A 19,849-nucleotide genomic window follows, 5' to 3' on the forward strand; every position below is an offset into this window, starting at 1 on the left:
CAAGATACTGTGTAATTCAGGTGGTCCCTTACAACGCTGCATTCTTGAGTGAGCTAAAACCAGCAGTTTGTTACAAACCATTTTGCAGCCAGTCTCCAGCTCTTTTGCACCACAACCAGCACCTGTTTCACTGCTAGAGCTGAGTGGCACTGATCAGATGATCACAATTATGGGTTGTTCTTGGTCTTTTTGGTGGTATTCTCTTTGCATCAGAGCTTGTGAGAGGAGAAAGAGATTGAGACTTGTTTGGAAATAGAGCCTTTCAGCAGCTGACTTAATTATGGCATTTGCCAGCGTTTTAAAAGAGAAAATACAGAAGGCTCCATTGTGGTGACTTTCCACTTATTTGTTATGCTTCAGAATGTCCTTATATTCTGAGTTGTTATAAAAACCTAACAAGTCTGTTGTGTGAAAAGACAAAAACCCATGAACGTCTGGCACAACTTGGTGTATTCAGACAACAGTGTGAAACACGTGCTGGTTCAAGTCCACACACGTCTCTTAGAACTCACTTTCTTTTGAAGTGTCCTCTAGTCGATAGGATAGAAGAAAAGAGGAGTCATGACTGTCAACATCTACCTTTTAGCTCCACTGGTCTATCCTAACAGGAATCCTCAAAAAAGAAAGACAAGAACATTCACTGCTGCCATATATCAAGATCAGCTTTGAAGAAGCTACCTTTTCAGGTTCATGCCATCTTTTTAAAGTTCTGCTGAAGATACCTTCTACTAGCTGTTCTTTCCCTCTCATTCTCTCCCATCATGTCTCCAGTGGCAGACTGTCAGGCTTTTTTCACCAAACCCATAGGTTTTGTAGCCATGTGATGCAGTATAGTCCTGACATTTTTAGTGACCCTTGCCTAGAGACCTTGTTATTGGTAGAAGATGAAAGTCTTGTCAGCTGTGGGAGCTATAGCGTTAAAACCCTTTCCTCTCAGGGAACAAGTTTTGCAGAAGTTATTTCCTATTGCCAGGGAAAAAAATAGAGCCTGGAGACCCTTGAAAGGTTTGATTGACTTTACTTGAAAATCTTTCAGCATCATAGTATTGGCACCCACAATTATGTTGTTCTAATGAACAATAAGGGGAACCAGTCATGTCTGTTAAATTCTGACAGGCTCATTTCCACATTGAGTTTTTTGTGCAAGAAAAGACTTTGCTTCATAGAGATTCCTGACATTTAAAATACAAAATCCTCCCTTTCAAGTATTTCATGTCATCAAAAATTTTCATGAAGCTCATGGATATCCTCAAGGAAAAAACCACAGAGACAGGTAGGCTGAAAGGACATATTTTTTGAAAGAGGCATGTACTTTAAAGGTGACTGTGTGCATTCCCTAGTGCCCTGGAAGTCAAACTTATCACCATCGCAGTGTCTGTGTTTCATTTTAGCTAGAATCTACCTTTTATCACTGTGAGGAATTCAGTGATACACGTAAGTGACATTGCTCTGTTTGGATACAGCTGTGTCTGGCCAGTTTGGGGGAGATGCTCAGCTTGATGTGCAAATGTGGCATCAGACAGTTTTTCACTCAGCTCCTCTTTCATGGTGACAGAGCCGCTTTGAAAAGACTTTAGATTCTCCTCTGCTGCTGACTTGTCAGACAGCGTTTACCACAGGGTTTGTTTTCCAATTCTCTCTGCCTTTTGGCTGGTAGCAACAGATGCCCATTCTCAGCCTTTCAGTTGTTGGGCGCGTTGCAGTGGTTAAAGAAGTCCTCTGGAATACAGTTTATATGTTCAAAACAGTGAGGATTCATAAACAGCTTTCGGTTCATGTGTTAAAGCCCCTCACCTGCAATTAATAATATGGTCATTGAGCCTGAGATCAACAAAAGGGTGAAATTAAATCTTGTCTCCTATTAGAAAGCAGTTGTCTGTGATAATGGTACACTGACCATCAAATACATTGCTCTACGCTTATCTGCTTGAATGCGTTAGCAGGTGGTGCTAGCTATTATTGCTTATACATTATGAATGGGTATTGAGAGACTGTATCTTAAGAGCTGTTTGCCAGGACTGGATCAGCCTGCCTCTTCATCTCAAGTATTAACGAGGGCGGAGGATGGTCTTTCTCCTTCAGAACTAGTGTGTTCTCCGGACCTCCATCGGTTACATTTTTCATCTTGCAGCTAGATGGTCTCATAGATGCTTTTCTTCCCTGCTCTTTCCTCCAGAATACCCATGACAAGCAGGCTAAGAAATGCCTTATCCTGGATCTAGTTTGGCCAATATAGTTCAGATTTTGGAGTGAATTCCGTCCCTCTCCTGCTAGAGGAGAGCCCTACAACCCTGCTTTTGGATTTCATAAAACGGCTCAGTCCAGTTTGACCGTTAATGGCTCATATTCTGAGAGTTTTGGACAGCGTGCCATGTTCAGTTATCAGTGTTCTGATAGAGAGGATTGTGCTAGGCGTAGCTCATCCTGTCTTGATCAGATTCATTTAAAGGTTAAATGTTTATCTTCCAGTCTGGGACCCTGTTCCCTGATAGGAACAGAATCTTATCCCTGCATCCTGGATGGGACAGACCTCTCACCTATTTGTGGTGGCAACTGGCCTGCATTCAGAATATTTAGCAGATAGAAGAATAGCACTGATACTAATAAAATTGTGAAAGAGTACAGAGAAAAAAATCAGTAATCTATTTTTGTCTATACTTGGTTTAAGCTGAATTTATTTGCAGGTATAAGAGTTTGCAAGATCAGACCCTGCATCAATACTCACTCAGTACTGCACGCAAGTCTTTTTTCTCTTTCAGTCCATAATTTATGTGTATAAATTTGTTGGCCTGAACGTGTTTTTCTTATGTATTGAACTTTTTTCCAGAGTTTTAGGACTTTAATTTACATTGATCAGTATACATTTTCCTGTGTACTTGCTTGTGATTATCACTTGAACTAATGAAAAATTTTAAGAATTACTTAAAAATTCTTTGAATTGAAGGCAGAATGGACGGAAAGGATGAGTGGAAAGAATGGATGCCATCCTGAGCTGTTCAAGTTGTTCTAAAAGCCAGGATTTTTTGTATAAAAATTTACAATAGGTGAAGACGCTTGTTGTCATTAACTACCCCCTTTTTTTTGGGGGGGGGGGGGCGGGGGGTGTTTGATGTCGGTGTCTGAGATGATACAGAAATTCTGTACCCGTGCTGAACACCAGAAAACGTTTAGGAAGTCTTGACAGCTTTTTGTGTCTGTTGTCTTCCATCTGCTGTCCCTGGTCTATCTTAGACTTGGACTTAAACTTACATGCCAACGTTTGGTTTTGAATCTCTTCTAAATTAGAAATGGCAATCTACTCTGGAGCACATGCTATGAATGTGAACATTTGTTTTGGGGAAGGAAAGTTGCTTGATTAACAGTAGGTTTAGAATAAAATGTTCCTTTTTTGTTTTGTTTACAAACAATCGGGAATTTGGATTTGGTGGTGAATAATTTTAAGTGGAGAAATATGACTGCTAAAAAGCAGTGTAGTAATATGTCTGTAGAGCACTTTGAAGATGAAAAGCTCTATATACTGTAAACATTATTACTAGTATAGTTTAATCTGTGTGGAATAATCTAGCATAAGCAAAATGTAGATTTTTATTTTTTTAAATGTACAATATAGTGTTTCAGAAAGTCTAATGAACGATGTATTTACTTCACATTGTAACATAAGAAAGACATCCTCTAATTTTTTTAATATCTGTGTGTTGCAATGATTTACTTTGTTGCTACTTTCTAAAAGTAGAGGCAGTCCTAATCCAGAACAACCTGCCAGAAATGTGAAACATCTAGGCTGGGAGGAAGAGGAGGTGTTTTTTTTTACAGATGATGTAAAAATACTGTGTGATGAGACAAAGGTGCCTGTCAGATATGGAAATGTTTTGGGGGCAGTCAGCCTTTTTAGGCTTGTACTGTGGCTTTGGAGAAGACTTGACTGAATTCAGTTACAGAGCCGTGCAGGTGCCAGATTGTGCTGGGAAGTGAACACCTGCCAGGCTGCTCCAGATAACTCAGCAGCTCAGAGGCATTTTCCCAGGCTCCCAGATGAATGGTCCGTAATAGCCGTGGGAGAGGGCTTCCCACTGCTCCACGCTGTACCACAGCCTCTTCTTGGCAGCCTTCTGGAAGCACAAGTCAGTTTGGCTGTGACTCCTTTGGAAAACAAGTGTTGCTGGATAGTCTTACAGTAAAGAGCCAGTGTCTGATACTTCCTCTCGGTGTCGTGGGACTATGAAATATAACAAGCAGGGCAAATTACTATTCCCTTAAAAGGCAGCACTCTGATGCGTATTTCAGCTGAAATTGAACTGTGGCTTTTCTAGAGCCACTTTTATTCAGTCACATTATGGGTTTTAGGGTCTATTTATTTTGTTGGGTTTGGTGGGGGTGTTTTGTGGTGGTTTTTTTGTTTGTTTTTTTTTCCTCGTTTGCTTGTGGAACCTGGATCGGATGATTTATGCAGTTTTGAAGTTAGAAAAAACTCCAAATCACTAACAGCAATTTTATTTCTACTTCTGTGTTGGTAATCTACAAGTGGAGCTTTGTCTACATTGCACGATGAAGAGGAAACTGAAGATTGGGCCAACTGGATTTGCTGAGCCTAAGCTCTGTGAATTTTCTCTCTCTGTTACTGGCTGCAAAACACTGCGTGTAGCTTGAGATTAAAACTTCTGTTGTGTGCTTAAAAGGAGCTAGTGATGGATCATTTGGTACATATCGGTTGGTCCTTCCTTCCAGATATCATGAACAGCAGCTTTTGGTCCCTGCTGAGGATATATTGGCCGTCTTCCCTGCAGCATAATCCACAGCTTGCCCAAAGCCAACATTCGTATGTGCTAGTATTTAAACAGTGTTGACGGTGGACAAGTCTGGAATTGAGAACAGACTTAGACTCATGCTGAGTAACTGTGTAGAAAGTTTAAAAAGCTGCAGGTTGCATGAGGTTGTCGGATAAGAAGGTTTTCTTGTGGGGCTTATTTTTAAGTTTCTTATTTCATGAAGCAGAATGGTTAATTGGATAATATATTTCTCTTGAAGGAAGCAGAAAGAGGACATCACCGTTTTTATAGTTCTGCAGTAACTCTGGCAACTTTAAAACTAGGGAAGTTTTGCAAACTCCAGCTGTCAAATACAAGAGGGTTTCAGAACATTTGATGACCATGGCTGTGATATTTTCAAAATACAGGTATCTTGAATGTAATACATCTTAAAATTTTCTCACAGTTAGTAATAAATGACAGCAAATCATCTGTTCAGGCTTTTTCAGCAAAGTCAAGTAGTAAATAGTAATGGACACTCAAATTATTTTCTAGTGTTAGTCCTTCTGGGCTGAGTTTATTAGCTCAGGTGCAACTCCCTGTGAAGGCTTTAGAAGACTTCCAGACTGGAGCTGAAACTGCAAAAATAGTGTAGAAGTATCTTGATTTCTTATGTAATTATTTATTTTCTTAGATTTGAGGTAGGTGTTCTCTTCCAGAGAACAGTAGCTAGCTGATCAAGGGCCTTTAAGAGGAATCTGAAATTTTGTTCAGACCATTAGCCAATCAAATATGATTAAACACTTAACCTGTCAGAGAATACCAGGATAGCAAGAAAAATAAACAGATATACATGTCACTGATTCATAAAAGAATTTCAGGAACACAGTATTATGTTCTTCCCTGTGAAAAGCAAAAGATACACACTTCTTCATTTTAAGTTCCTCTCAAGAAAAATACATTTGGAATATCCTAGACAAATGGAAGTGGAAAGACTTTTAATATTGACTCTCTGTTTGAAGATTTGTTTGCAAAGTTGTCCTTTTAGGAATGTTATTTTTCCAGCGATACAGAGGTCACAGTGGAAGATGCTATTATCACACTAATAACTGATGTATATACAGGGCAAATTCTTTGATTTGGCTAACCCTACTAACAACGTTAAAGAATTGTGGATGCCAAACTGGAAATAGCTAAAAGTAATTTTCTTTAATTGTGCTCGTAAATATACAGTTAATAAAGCTGGTGGATTGCATCCAAATTTTTCTCTAGCGCTCATCATTTTTAAGGGATGGTTTAACTTGTCACATCTTGACTTGATCTCTAAAGGGAAGTCAAATTTTGGGTATCTTCCTGAGGGGAAGGAAAAAAGATGGCTGATAAATTTCAAAGGGATTGATTGTGATCAATAACTATAGTTCTTAATGAGAGGTGATGCTGAACAGCACTCGGTGGTGAGCTCCAGGAGATCTTGTACAAGTAGGAGAGTTGTAGACTGGGCAGGAGAGGACATGCATTTTGGGGCTTACGCTCAGAAATAATGCATGTCTTGGCACTTGCTCAGTAGAGATTGAGGCTGGAACAGACAAGCTTTCCTTACTTCTTTTTAAATGGTTAGATTAGAAGAACAGCAGTAGCACTTAATTTTTTAACTTTTCTGTGGTAATTGCATTTAGGATACCTGACTGTCTTGGAAGCAACAATAATTTAAGTCTTGCAAAACCCATCAGAGTTAGGGCAAACACCACTAACTCTCTTTTGCACATTCATTTTAGTGAGGTGTACAGAGAGACTATGGAGGAGGAGTCACCGATGCTAACTTCTTTCAATTGCAGTGAGAGTTAGGTTGCTAAATACCTCTATGAATCAAGTCCTAACTAACTTACTCAGGGTCATTTGGGAATTTAAGTAGAACAAAAGGAAAAGCTGATTTCCTTAGCCGTAGTCTAATAGTCTCTTCGCCGTAATAGAATCCTTTCTGTCCTTTCCTTATGCTCCTGGTGCACAAGGATTTCTGTCGTTCTCAGGAATAGAAACTGAAGAAGCCTCTGTGTGTTTCAGGTACCTGCTGGGTCAGCCAGGCTATCTCTGTCTACTTGTAGCTACTGAGGAGTTTAAAAATATGCATTTCTCACTTAATTCAATGGAATTGTGGATAATTAAGACCTTTCACGTATGTTTGTTTGCTTTTATAGCTAGCATTTTTTCTGTCAGCTTTGAGTATGCCACCTTTTTCTAGAAGGCAGTTAAGTGAATGGTCATCTGTAGTGTTCTTGTAGAATATGTACAAAAACATCATAGTGAATAGTACTTTAGCCTATTGGACTAGTGACTGTGACACTAGGCTATCAAGCAGAAGACACCTCTGATCAATTAATTGATTAAAATTTATTTCTGTGGTTGGATACCAAAATTTGATGGTTAGTAATTTGTTTAGATTTTTCCCTTGCTTCAGATACTAATTTCTTGAGATTTCAGTATGAGCCATTTCATTTTAAAAATATTCCTTTAAAGTTACCTTCTCTTTTGTATTCTTGAGCTGCTGCTGCTGATTTCTCTCAATCCTATCTTCGCAGATGTGCAACACTTTGAGACAAGAATGCCAAATATACCCTTACACTTATTATTATCCCTTTGTTTTATGTTGCAGCCAACAGTTTTCACATTACTGCCTACTTTATGAAGAGATGGGTTAATCTCCGTTGTGCTGTAGGGAAACATTATCGTGGTAAGAAATCAGTTTCTTATAGAGTTACTTAGAATTTTCCATTTCTGGGAGGAAAAAAAGGAACATAAACTAATACTTTGTCAGATTTTGGTCTACTTAATCAAAATTTCTTTCAGATCTTGGTTTTCTTTTGGTTTTTGTTTGTTTGGTTTTTTTTTTTTCCCCCAGAGGATGTTTCCTAAAAAAGAGAGATGTGTTTCTTAACATATGATGGATTTTTTTTTTTAAACTTAATTTTAAATTTGTGTATGCCTTGCCCCAGGGTAATCAGCTAAGCCACACCAAATTCTGTACGTATGATGAGACTCAGCATTTTACTGAGTCTCTGCAGGGTGAATTAACCAGAGGTTGCAGTATGAATCACTTCATTATTTCTTGAGTGTCTTGTGACATCAACGGTACAGTACAAGTGTATGCAAGAAAAAGCTTTCATTCACCTCAGTGCTATAAAATCTTTACACAGGTGATGTCATTGGACCAGATTTTTTTTCATGTTTTCTCAAGCCAAGATGCCCTGTGAGGAAGTGATATCAATCCTGTCCCACCAACAGCAATAAAAAGGAGCTATAACAATCACTGCTCTTTGTGTTGAGCTTTTCGTATTTAAAAAAGTAGAATAAATCAATTAGGTGCCCTTAAAAATATTGAATACTTGAATGGATATTTTTAAAGCATTTCTTATTTTTATAGGAATTCATCATATTTGTAAATGTTTAAATTTCTCTTCAAGTGTCAAGTCATTGTTTTCTATGTCCATATTGGTTGAAGAGATTGGAGTGTTGGTTTTAAATATTTCATCAAACTTGTTCTCCCAGCCTCCTGGAAGAATAGTTAGAATAGAATAGCAGAGTGTCTGCATTGGTAAGTCAACACTGGTTTCTGTGTATTGAATTTGAGCTTCTTTTAAGCATCAATGAATACCTAAAAATACTTTCATTTTGTTAGCCAGCAAGTGAGATTGTTATAAAATGTAACAATAAAGATGTCTAACTGGAATTAACTTGTCCTACTAGTGCTGCCAAAAAGAGAGCCTGTGATGCTGCAGTCAAAACTTTGCTTCCACGTGAAGTTCCTGACAAGAAAGGAACTTCATTTGGCTGGGTTTCTCTCTCAATAGATAACAAAATAAGCACATATGCTAAAAAAATAAATAATTTGGCACCAATGTTTCCTTTCTGTAAGTTACACCAAGTACTTCACAAACAAAAACTAGATGTTGAGCCGAACAGAAGCAGAATGTTGCGTACTTTAATTTGTGATGCTCACTTAGTATTTAAAGTTACCTAAGAGGCTCTTATTGGACCCCCACATACCAAATTCAGTCCTTGCAGCAGCTGTCCAGCTTTTCTTTTGTAGTCCATTTGGAAGATGTCCGTAGACTGCTCGCAGTTTGAAAGCCATTGGACTAGACCTTTGGGGGTGGCTTTTCAAGTCTTGAGGATACAAGCAGAAGAAGAATCATCTGGACATAAGGCACCACATGAATACTTCCTTTTGCTAACAGAACTGATATTTTTGAAAGGTTTATGAAAGGCTCATATTCATTATGAAGTTGTAGTAGCTTAACAAGCTATTGTGTCGGTACAGATGCGTCCGAGGTCTCTGTGTCTGCTTTTTCAACCAATGGCAAAGGCAAGGCGATCTGTTTCAACATCCCCATCTTTCATTGTAATGACTCTAGAAAAGTTGCTGCTGGTATGTGCTCAGAGGGCTTTGTCAGATACTAATGGAAATATGCTGTTGGCGAAGCAGCAGTACCTTGTAGAGAGGCAGCCACCCATATGGGACCTGAACATTGCTGGCAAATTGTGCCCCTATGCCTATACTCAATTCATTGTGAGGAGATGTTCTACCAAAAAATTCTGAGGTCAACCTCGTGGTTTTTTCTGCTTGCCTTGTCTCTTTCTTGTTCCAGAAAATAGGGTGTTATGGCTTGGTTTTGAAGTACAACAAACTTTAAAAATTAGTAATTCTCTTTTTAGAAAACCAAACTAAAAACCTACAGCAAAAAAATCTGAGCTGAGAATATGAAGGTAGCTATCTGGAAATAATCCAATATGTAAAATAACAAAATATCCAGCTATGATAGACACTGAATAAAGCTTTGTCTTGTCTATTCTAATCTGAGAACCCTTCAATTGTTAATCCTTTGTAAATAGAAACTTTTGTTGTGTTCATAACAAACCATGTGATCTTGAGTAAACCATCGTAGTTCTGTAGTAGTTAACCAATTTTTTTAATGACTTCAAAAATCACTGCAGTCAGAATTTGAAACAGCCTTATGCTGAGTTTTTATGCCAAGTCTCGATTGAATATGTTGTGCTGTATTACAAACATAATTTACAGCTTTTGTGATGAAAAGGCTCATCACCAGAATGGCACAAAAGAAATTATGGTTAAGTGGTTTGTCTGTTGGTTCTGTCTGGTATATTTGTCCAGGGGTGCAGGTGGACTAATTTGCAGCTATGACTATCCTCTTGGGAACTAAATTTACTCTGACTTATTGATTATTTGGAATGATTTAAAAAAGCAAAACAAAAGGAGGGATGGGATGTTGAAGAGAGAGTAGGTAAGAAATTAGTGGAGTGCATGAAGTGAGATGGTGTTCAATTTAAAAAATAAAGTCTTTTGTTTACTAAAATAACATGTATATAAGTTGTCAATACGTGTGGTTTTGAATTATGGTTATAATTTTTGTAATCTTTTCAATTCTTTTTGTATAGAGCTACGTGTGTTTCCAGACAGATTTATAGTTTGTGTCAGTAAACTTGAATCTAATCCAAGTGCTTGGACATGTGAAAGTGGTGTATTGGTATGTACAAAACCCTTCTATAAATTTTCTGGTTTATTTTATAGTGGTAAGACGACTGTTTGTATAGAGATGTAGTTATTCACGTATTTGTGACTGTCATCTTGGAAGCAGAAAGTCACATTAACAGTTGGGCCAAAGTATTCAAAAGGACATCCTGAAGTGAGTCTGAAGCAGACAAAAATGGGAATTTTTGGAAGCTCAGCATTTTCTGAGTCATATAAGGCTCAGAGAAAAAGACCATGTATTTAGAAAGCTAGGTATGATTTTAGATTTAGATGATTTAAGGATCATCTCTTCCTTTATATTTTGTCCTTTTTACTTTCCAAAATTATAATGGGGCAGTTCTTAATGTCCACGGGTTTCTTGTACATTTTCTTAGCACTTGTTCTGCAAAACAACTCAAATGGATCAGTGCCAGTCCTGCTGGGGAAAAAAAAAAGCACCAAACATTTATGGAGAAAAAGGCACTGGTGTGTAGTTAAATACCATAAACAATTCAACTTAAATATTTCATCCTGAAGGCTTTATCAGGGTCAAAGGCTTATGAATTTTATGCTGTGGTTAACTGCTGATTGTCTCAGGAGTGCTCACGTTGACCCAGGTGACCTGCTATATGGCAGGCAGTCTCTTCTGTGCTCACAGAAAGACTCAGAATTACATGCTGAGGTCTATTTAGATTTTAGTAGTTTATCTTAGAGGTATTAAAGTATGTTTGACCCTTGGAAAAAAAGGTTTTCTTCTACTCAGTCAACTTAGTATTTTTTTAAAATCAAGCAGGGTGTTTTTATTTATTAGACTAAATGCCGATTTTATTATCTTGATTCCTAGATTGATAAGTATCCTTAAATGTCAGAGGATCAAGCAAATGTTTTTCTCTCTCAGAAAAAAATATGTAACTGCTTTAGAAATACTTTGCTATTTTGAAAACTACTACTTTCTCAGTATTGTCTTGAAAGCTGCTTAGATGCTTTAACTACAAAATCCTGTCTCTGCATTTTGACTGAGAAATAATTATCTTCTTTTTTCTTGCTTAAGTATCTCTTACGAGATATCCAATTCCCTCATTTGGTATTTTTAATCTTTCCATAAAACAAAAGAGAAGTTTTCTTTAGTTTCTTTCATATTATTCTGTCTAGCAAGGAGAAGGCAAATGAAAAATATAATGCTGTGGACTTTAGCTTGACTATTTCAAAATTTGATCTTGATCTATGGAAACACCTTGCTGTCTAAAAAGGGAGTTTAAAGCCTTTTACGTTTTAAAAAAATAAATCTCTTAGTGGTATGATAACCTAATCAATAATAAAGTCTTGGGAGTTGGCTTTACTTCCAGATGCAATGCATGTGCATAGAACTGGCTGGGATGGTCAGTGCAGTATGTTGGTGGGAGAGAGTAAGATAAAGTTACCCCTGAGCCCCGATTTGGAGAACTAACAAGAAGTGAACAGACCCTCAGCAAATGTTTTTGTGTATCTTTTCAATTCTTACCACTGTAACTCAAAGGGTTCACTCCAGACTCTTTTGTTGATCCAGAATTTCTATAGCACATTAGTACCGAATTTGTCATATACTCCAGCTCAGTACTTTGCCAAACTGGGGGAGTGTTTGATTGCCACTGCGAGGTAATTTCAAGTTTTTGGCACTCCAGAAGTAAAGGCTAAGGATCTGCACTTTGTGTGTGTACTTTTCTCTATGCAATTTAGCAGTGAGTATGCTTGGACTCTAAACTAAACTACAAAAGACCACCCAGAAGACCTTTCCGTTGATATACTCCAGTGTATTCTGTCATGGGCTAAAAATGAGGCATATGTTTTGTTTTCCTCCGTATGTTGTTTGGGTTTGAATAATTTCATAATGTTGCATGCAAGTTCTTTTAAACGTTTAATCAGCTCACACCCTTGGTTTTGAGGGCCTATCTGTGTTTTATAAAAGTAGTTGACTATGCGTTAAGGGAGACTTTGTCACTTCTCAGTGTTGCTGAATGTCACTGCGATTCACTTAGTCAAGACTTTACAATTTTTAATTTTTTTTTTTAAACTGTTTTCATGCTGTTTTATGGTTTGGGTCAAGCTTTTATTCCTGAGCTCTGTCAAGACAAGTCAGGCTCAATGCCCTGCTTTCCCATTACTTGGAACCAGTTTCATGTCAGCCTGATAAACGTTTCTTTGACTTACTGCAGCTTTCTCTTTCTCCCCCTGTCTTCAGCACTTTATTCTTTGCCTTTTCACTGCCTTTTAGGCTGTGTCTCTGAAATAGACTGTGCTTAAACTAGGAGTTTCAAGGGATGTAGCCAAATTCTGATGTCCTACATCTTAGGAAAGATCATAATTAGATTGCTTTTGAGATAGTCACAAGCACAAACCTTAGCATCAGTTGCGAGAGAAGCAATTTGAGGCCTTCTGTGATGCAGCTTGGAAGACCAAGGAAAAGGTGGATTTAGGCAGTTTCTGTCAGATTAGCTTTAAGCATAAACTAATAAAAGATTTGAGAGCATTTCTAAGGAGTAGAGCTGGAATAAAATAGAATAAAATCTATCGATACGTAATTTTCTATTTTCTAGAATCTATTTAGTGGTCATATCTCAAAATCAGGCTTCAGGCAGTAATAATCATTTTGGAAGAAGGGAAATCTCTATTAAAAAACCAATACAGCAAGTTATTGAAAAGACATAAGCAAATTGGAAGTCTCAAGGAAAAGATGGAAGAATAGCTTGGCTGATTAATGCTACGTTTAAACATAAAACCATTGTTTCCTGTTTTGCCAAACTATGTTTGCAATCTTAAATAGTTTTATCTTGAAAAATGCGACAGTTTTGGGAACATGGCAAAAGAGAAAACCCAGGGAAATATGTGAGAGCTCTGGAGAGATTAGTCATCTTTGTCAATGACGACATTTTCTTGATGAGTATTATGTAGAGAGCTAAAATGGAAAAATGGAAATGGGTTATCTGAAGAAACAGTGGAAATGGAAATGGGTGGAAGGCTTATTGGAGGCTTGTGAGCATTTGAAAATGTGCTAACAATGGAGTATTCATTGATAACCACATCAGCTTTATACTAGAATCTATGAGAGGAAGCAGTTGCAGGGAAACCATGAAGGAGGTTAAGCTAATCATGACATTAAAGTGGAAATTTAAAATTAACCATTCATGTGAAATCAGAAAAGAAAGTGGGGAGTAGGAGATCCTGTCTTGATTAAAAAGATCTCAGGGCTTCTTTCTGCTGAGCCTCGTTAAGTTACAGAGAATATTATACAAAAATAAAGATTCTTTCTCAAACAGAATATTACTTTAAAAAAAACCAACTGAACAAAAAAAACCTGCATAGGTACGCAAGGGGAAGAAAAGTGCTAAAGATATGCCCAGTCCTTTTAAAATCCCCAACAGAGAAACAAAAGCAAACTACTTCATCTTCTTCATACATGTCTGATTTTATAAATGGTGCCATTGTAACATACTTCAGGTATGTTAGAGAATTCTCTTTCTTAAAACTCCTAAGAGCACGAATGACATGGCTATGCTGGGAAGAGGCTTCTGGTTCTTTCGTGAAAACATGTACACTTAGGTGTAATTAACAGGAGACTTTTAATTAGAGTATATATGCTGCTGGAATAGTGTGTCTGTTGGAAGGCAGAATGAAAACTTTTTTCAGATAGCAGCAATTTGTAAAGATTAGTAGACTTTATGTGAAATTTAGTTATCTTAAATACTGTAAAGACTTTTATTGTTAAGTGATATCAGATTGGGTAGGGGAAGAAGGAAACTGAAGTACAGTTGCACAATTCACACTGCATAAATGTGAATAATCTTGGCAAGGAACTCTGTGTGTGTGTGTGTGTGTATATATATATATATATAAAAAATATCACAGTTAAACTACTGTAGTGGTGGACTACTACTGAAAAGGTCAGTCCACATCCCCTCTAGTTCGACATATTCCTGTCCTTTCTGGTTACAATGGGCCAAGTGATTCTTCAGTTGAGAATGAATTAATTCATTGACTTGATCCAGCAAAAACCAATTTATTTGTGAAGTTTCTCTGTTTTTTATTGGAGGACACTGAACCAACTCATCCTGTACTCCCACAGTTGCCAATTGTAACACAAAAAATGTTGCAGGAGCACGCAGTCAGGATTTGGGTGAAGAGAGCAGGACCCCCTCCTTTAGGTAGCAGCTGAGAGTTACCCTGGTTTGCAAGTAACATCCAAAACACGCATTAATGTTGCATTTGTTGTAACACTTGTCTCGTTGATGGTTTTCGATTTCATTACCCTTTTTTAAAATTTCATAAAATCTAGTTTTCATGTGTTTTCAAATAATATGCTCAATTCTTTTCAGTCATTATAGGGAACATAGCTAGGGGGAAACAGTATTAAGCTGTAGTTTGCTAACTGTATGAAGAGGGTTCACTATTTTTTTCAGAAAGGTAGAGCAGAGGAAACTGCAGACTAATGAACTCTTTAATACCACATAGTGGAACAGGTAAAGAGTTTTCTCTTTGGTGAGTTTTTACTTTTGACACTTGAAGCTTCTGTCACTTTTTTTCTACTCATCCTTCATATTCTGCTCAAGCTGATGCAAGACGGATGATGCTGAGACATGCTGTCCCTCCTGCCTTCTTTTCCCTTCTCTCAGCCATGTACTTTTGTCCTCAGTGTCTGTCAGTACCTGACAGGTGTGGGGAGCTGGATTAATTCACTGATCCCTCTGAAAAGAAGGGGTTTTTTTGGTTTTGAGGTTTTTTTGTTGTTTGCATGGTTAGCTTTCAGCTGGATCACTTCAGTCAGACTCACTGCATGGCTGCATAAACACTAGTGTTGATACAGAGACTTGGCAGGGCCGTGTGTTGGGTAAGGGTGAGATTTCCCTTTCAATGTAAGGATAGCTTTAAATTAGCTTGAATCATAAGACTGCTCTCTCTGAGAAACTACATCACAAAGTAATGATACTAAAGTCTTTGACTTGGTCATAAAGAAGAAAGCTAACAGCAGTTTTACAATATTCCCTTTTGTCCCCGCTGTCTGTCTCTTCTCCTTGGAGATTACCACTCCTATAGCAGAGTTTGCCAAAAGGGCTGTGTGCCTGCATCTCATCTCGCTGCATATCAGAGTCTTGTGGATTCATGCAAACCAAACTTCCCTGGTTTTTAAGCTAGTGCATTGAATTGCGGGTGGGAGCAGCTGGGGTGTGTGTGTGCTCCCTTCTGCCAACTCTGCAGTGGGGGTAGGAACCTCCTGCAGAAGGGGGGGGAGGATACCTGAGAGCGGTAATGCTGTGAATTGCCTCAGTGAGATTTGTCTGAACTTGTCGTAGTTTCTTCTTATAGCTTACAAACTGACTGATTTATTTTCTGCATGGCAAAAGTCTAATAGCTGTCTGCTGTTTGTTATATCAATGATCCAGAGAAGTGGACAAATGATGAAATGGAATCTGACACAATTACTTCAATTAGTCAAGACTGGAGAAGGCTGTGGAGAATTTCAGAGAAACCTCACAGAGCTGGTTAGAGGAGCATTAGGACTGTAAATGAAAATCATCTGTTGATAAATGCACAGTATTTTGACTGAAAAGAGCAATTACAGTGTTCATGCATACTGTTGAGTGAATTAACTGTATGATCTCTGGAAAAAAGGCTGACATATTGCTGCAAGGAACTGATTTGAAAATCTTTGTTCCACAGCATTATGTATCTCAAAAGCAGAGAGAATATTAGAGTATGTATGGAACGAAATAAAAATACTTAAATTGTCTTAAAGCCAATAAGTCAAGTTGAATACGTCATCAATAAAAGATTATGTCCCCCTCATTGGGCAAAATCCCGATGAAGTTGCAGAAATACCAGAGGTTCGGTAACTGCAGTATAGATGATTAAGCACGTAAAATGATTTCCATATGAAGCAGTACTCAAAAAGTAGGGACAAATTGAATAATCTTTTACTGATTTTGATAGTTGCTTCTTCTATAAGTGCTTCAGTTGATTTAAATGTAACTGCTTAGCAGTGTTCACAAGATCTCATTTGTCAAAACTTTGTGGTTATTTAAGATATTATCGTCTGTCATCATTCTTTCGCCTCCCTCATTTTCCTCCCCCCTCTCACTCTCTTGCTGTCACAGCTTATGCTGGTGGTTAATGGGGATTTGAGTTAAGGTTCTAGAGTTTGCAGTGAGTGATGTTCTTTCCTCTCTGCAGACTTTGAGAGGACAGGCACCCCCAGCAAAGGTGCAGGGTGGAAGGCTGGCAGTGATAATGTTTAAAGCTACAGTGAGCTAAAGGTTTTATTTAGCTGCTGTGCATCTGTGAGATTTTGATGACTCTAGGACTTTAAAAGGTTTAAATTACTTCAGTTTCTGATAACAATTCTCCATATTCCTGTTGGACAAAGAATATTTGACCATGTTTTTTTTTTAAATTGTTTTAAAGAGCAATCCATCCCTCAGCCTTTAGCAGAAATCTGTTACAACTAATAGGAATTTCATAACTTGACGGAACAGTAAGCTGAAATATATGATGGTAAAGTTCATGGAAGGAGTTTTGAACAATCTGTAATGATTTGAAATTATTTGGAGGGATGGATCCCCAGTGTGAGCTCACAAATCTTGGGGGCTTTGTGGGGGGTGGGGTGGTGGTTGTTTTGGAAACCAAACTAAGACATTGACTAAATTGTTGAACAGTAATTATCTCCTGGGCTGTGCAGTTCTGCCTGTTTTACATATTTTGCTTCTGTATAACCAGCAAGATCAAGAGTATTAGTTATTCTTTCCAAGATCTCCTGCAGTTGTTAAACACTATTGTAATTGTATAAAGAGAACAGTTGTTTTTTAAAATTTATGTATTCTTCTCCAGATTTTTTTCTGTAAGAATTGAAGTTTTACATATATGAATCATGGTTTTGTGGACATCAGGTACTATAAGTAGTATTCAGTTATGTCATAACCCATGCTATATCTGGAAGGATAAATACAAAGTTTACTTCAGTATTACTGATAGGTGTTTAGACATCTGCACGGGTTGACTCCGGTACCCATTTAGATTTGGTAGGCAGATGGAGGATCCTCATGTCAGACTGCTAAAAACTCTGTAGTACAAGATTACACGAGTGCCTTGCTTCTTCAGATACTCATGTGACAATTGAGTAGTAGATTCCTTTGCCCAGCTTACAAACCATGAGGTAAAGAGGTCGAGCTCCACCTAATATCTTCTATTTTTTAAAAAAGTCTTTAAAGTTTAAAACTTATATCTTGCATGCCTGTCCCCTTTAGTAACAACTGGAGGCAGGAACTTTAAAATTGACAGGAAAGGCTAGCTAAAGATGTGTGCTTTTAAGACATCAGTGTTCTTAAGAAAAAAAAAAAATTCAGCATTAGTATGCTTTACAGTTTTCTTCAGTGTCACTGAGAGGAGTTATTTTGGTTGAAAAGCCATTGTCTTTTCCTCCATTTCTTATCAGTGGACACTTTCTCTGAAGATAGAATCTAAGTCTTGTAGCATCAGTATATAAAATCAGAATGATTAATAGCTCAATTACTTAACATTAATTTTAAGGCTGTTTGCCTTCAAGCAAACACACACAGCCCGTATCACGTGCTTCTCAGTATGTAAATAAATGGTTTGTTTCAGGAGCACCTTCTGTGGCTTTAGAAAGTGTTATGTATGTTCTTGCTATCTGTGTTACAGATGTGTACTGATTTTTAAAAAGGGCCCAACTTCATTTTCTTAATGATGTATTGCATTTTATGCCATTTACAGCTTATTAGGAATTTTGCCATTTTCTGTTATCTAGCAAGTGTTCAAACGCAGATCTAGAGAACTCTGAATTTCCTACATTCAGAATAGGCTGGGATTCCTGCTATATGTAAAATATGATTAAAGTCCAAGCAACAGACTTCAAAAGTGAGAAGGCATTTTTCATATAGAAGCCATATGCAGTAAGCTAATCTGATGATGCTTTGGGGACCTTGGGAGTGTTTGAAATTGCCAGGACTTACGTATCAAGTGAGAAAACCGGATCACACCTTGTATTTTGAGAAAGTGGAATGTGTATCACAGGGGCTTGTAACAGATTGGGCCAACTCTTGGACTAAATAGTACAGTCTCTTGACAAGCAAAAACTTAATAGTTAAGATCTATGGTGTCAAATCAAAATGAATTTTGGTAGTAGATAATGAAGACTGCGCTGGTCCAGGAGTTAGATTTTGCTTTCTGTGCTAGGCCACAGGTAGGTTATACGGTTCTGCTCCTCACCAGAGAGGTGCAGTTTTCTCTGGTAGTTTCCTCAATTTCAATCTTGAAAAGAATGTATTTTTTAAAACCATCAGCATTCCTTAGAAATACCTATTTCAAATGAAAAATCAGTACTCCCATGTGTAACATGGAACGATCCTTAATGTTTTTACTGGAACTTACTGACGTACAGAGCAGGACAGTCCATTTTACAATGTAGAGCTGTATTTTGCAAGTCCAATCAAGGAACTGTATTTTGGTTTGAGAATAATATCCATTCCTGTACTTGGAAAACTTCTGTCAATGTTTTATGATGTGGTAGGAGTTCATAAGTAGAATTGCTAGGACAGATGCCTCGCTACATTGGAAATGCTGAAAAATTTGCATCGTGAAATTGTGGGAAGCTTTTCCTTCATGTGGGATGGGAGAGGGCAGAAGACTAGACCCAAAGTCCTGTCTCTGTTGATTTTCTATCAGTTAGATGATAGGATCTGATTCATCCTTCACTGACAAGCCTCCTCACTTGCTTTAGGAGCCCTTTTCTGTTTATCAGATTGGAAGGAGTCCTGTATGACCTCTCTGATCTGTCAATCATCTGTTAGAAGAGTTCTGAGATGTAAAGGTTATCTTAGGTGGTTGAGCTCGAGGCACTCCTTAGAGTGACATTAAGAGAAATCGTGCAGTTGCAAGCTCACATAAAGCTCCCCTAACTAACTGTTTCTGTCTGATTCCTTTTACTCATTTACATGTTATTCACTTGTATGTGCCTGGGATAATACTTTATTTCATTGCTTCATCTACATTATTATATTCAGAGTCCCCTCCCGTACAGCACTCTTGATACTAAATTTGATTTTTTGGACCCATTGATGTTTTCTATTAAGTATTTTTTGATGAGCAAGTTGAGCCACATTGATAAATGCAGCTCAAAAACAATGTGTGGTTTTTATTGTGTTTGGGGTTTTTATTTGTTAACCAGACACGAAATTTAATTATCCCTGAGCATTACTTAATTGGTACATGAGCATGTGCAACTGTTACCCTGAGCGTAGTAAGAGACAACTAGAAAGTATGAAACCAAATAAGAGGTGGGAAGAAGGGCAGCATTGGAAATTTTTCTTTCAGCCCAGCATCCCAAACCCTGGACTGAAAGAAAAATAAATTCAAGATTTGTATGAGTATCACTGTCAGGCTGAAAAGGCCAAACCTTTCACTCTTCAGGATAATGGGTTGTAAGGATTCTTCATGAGTGCACATCCATGAGTAGTTCTTTTGCGGGTATTTAATGCTGTATTGCTGAACTCATCCATCCTGGAGAGAGCTGCAGATGGCAGTCACCACTTTTTAC

The 19,849-nt window shown here is 37.8% G+C and overlaps 1 protein-coding gene across 1 annotated transcript in view; it reads left to right on the top strand.

Annotated features, from left to right (window-relative positions):
* Nucleotides 1–19,849, top strand: part of SLX4IP (SLX4 interacting protein) — an 83,079-nt gene that overhangs the window by 56,565 nt on the left and 6,665 nt on the right. Inside the window, exons 6-7 of the mRNA XM_074817229.1 lie at nt 7,396–7,473; nt 10,197–10,285. Coding sequence (XP_074673330.1) covers nt 7,396–7,473; nt 10,197–10,285 — 167 coding nt within the window. The remainder of the gene's footprint in view (nt 1–7,395; nt 7,474–10,196; nt 10,286–19,849) is intronic.

This window comes from Strix aluco, chromosome 3, assembly GCF_031877795.1.
Source record: "Strix aluco isolate bStrAlu1 chromosome 3, bStrAlu1.hap1, whole genome shotgun sequence".
NCBI classification, from domain to species: Eukaryota; Metazoa; Chordata; class Aves; order Strigiformes; family Strigidae; genus Strix; species Strix aluco.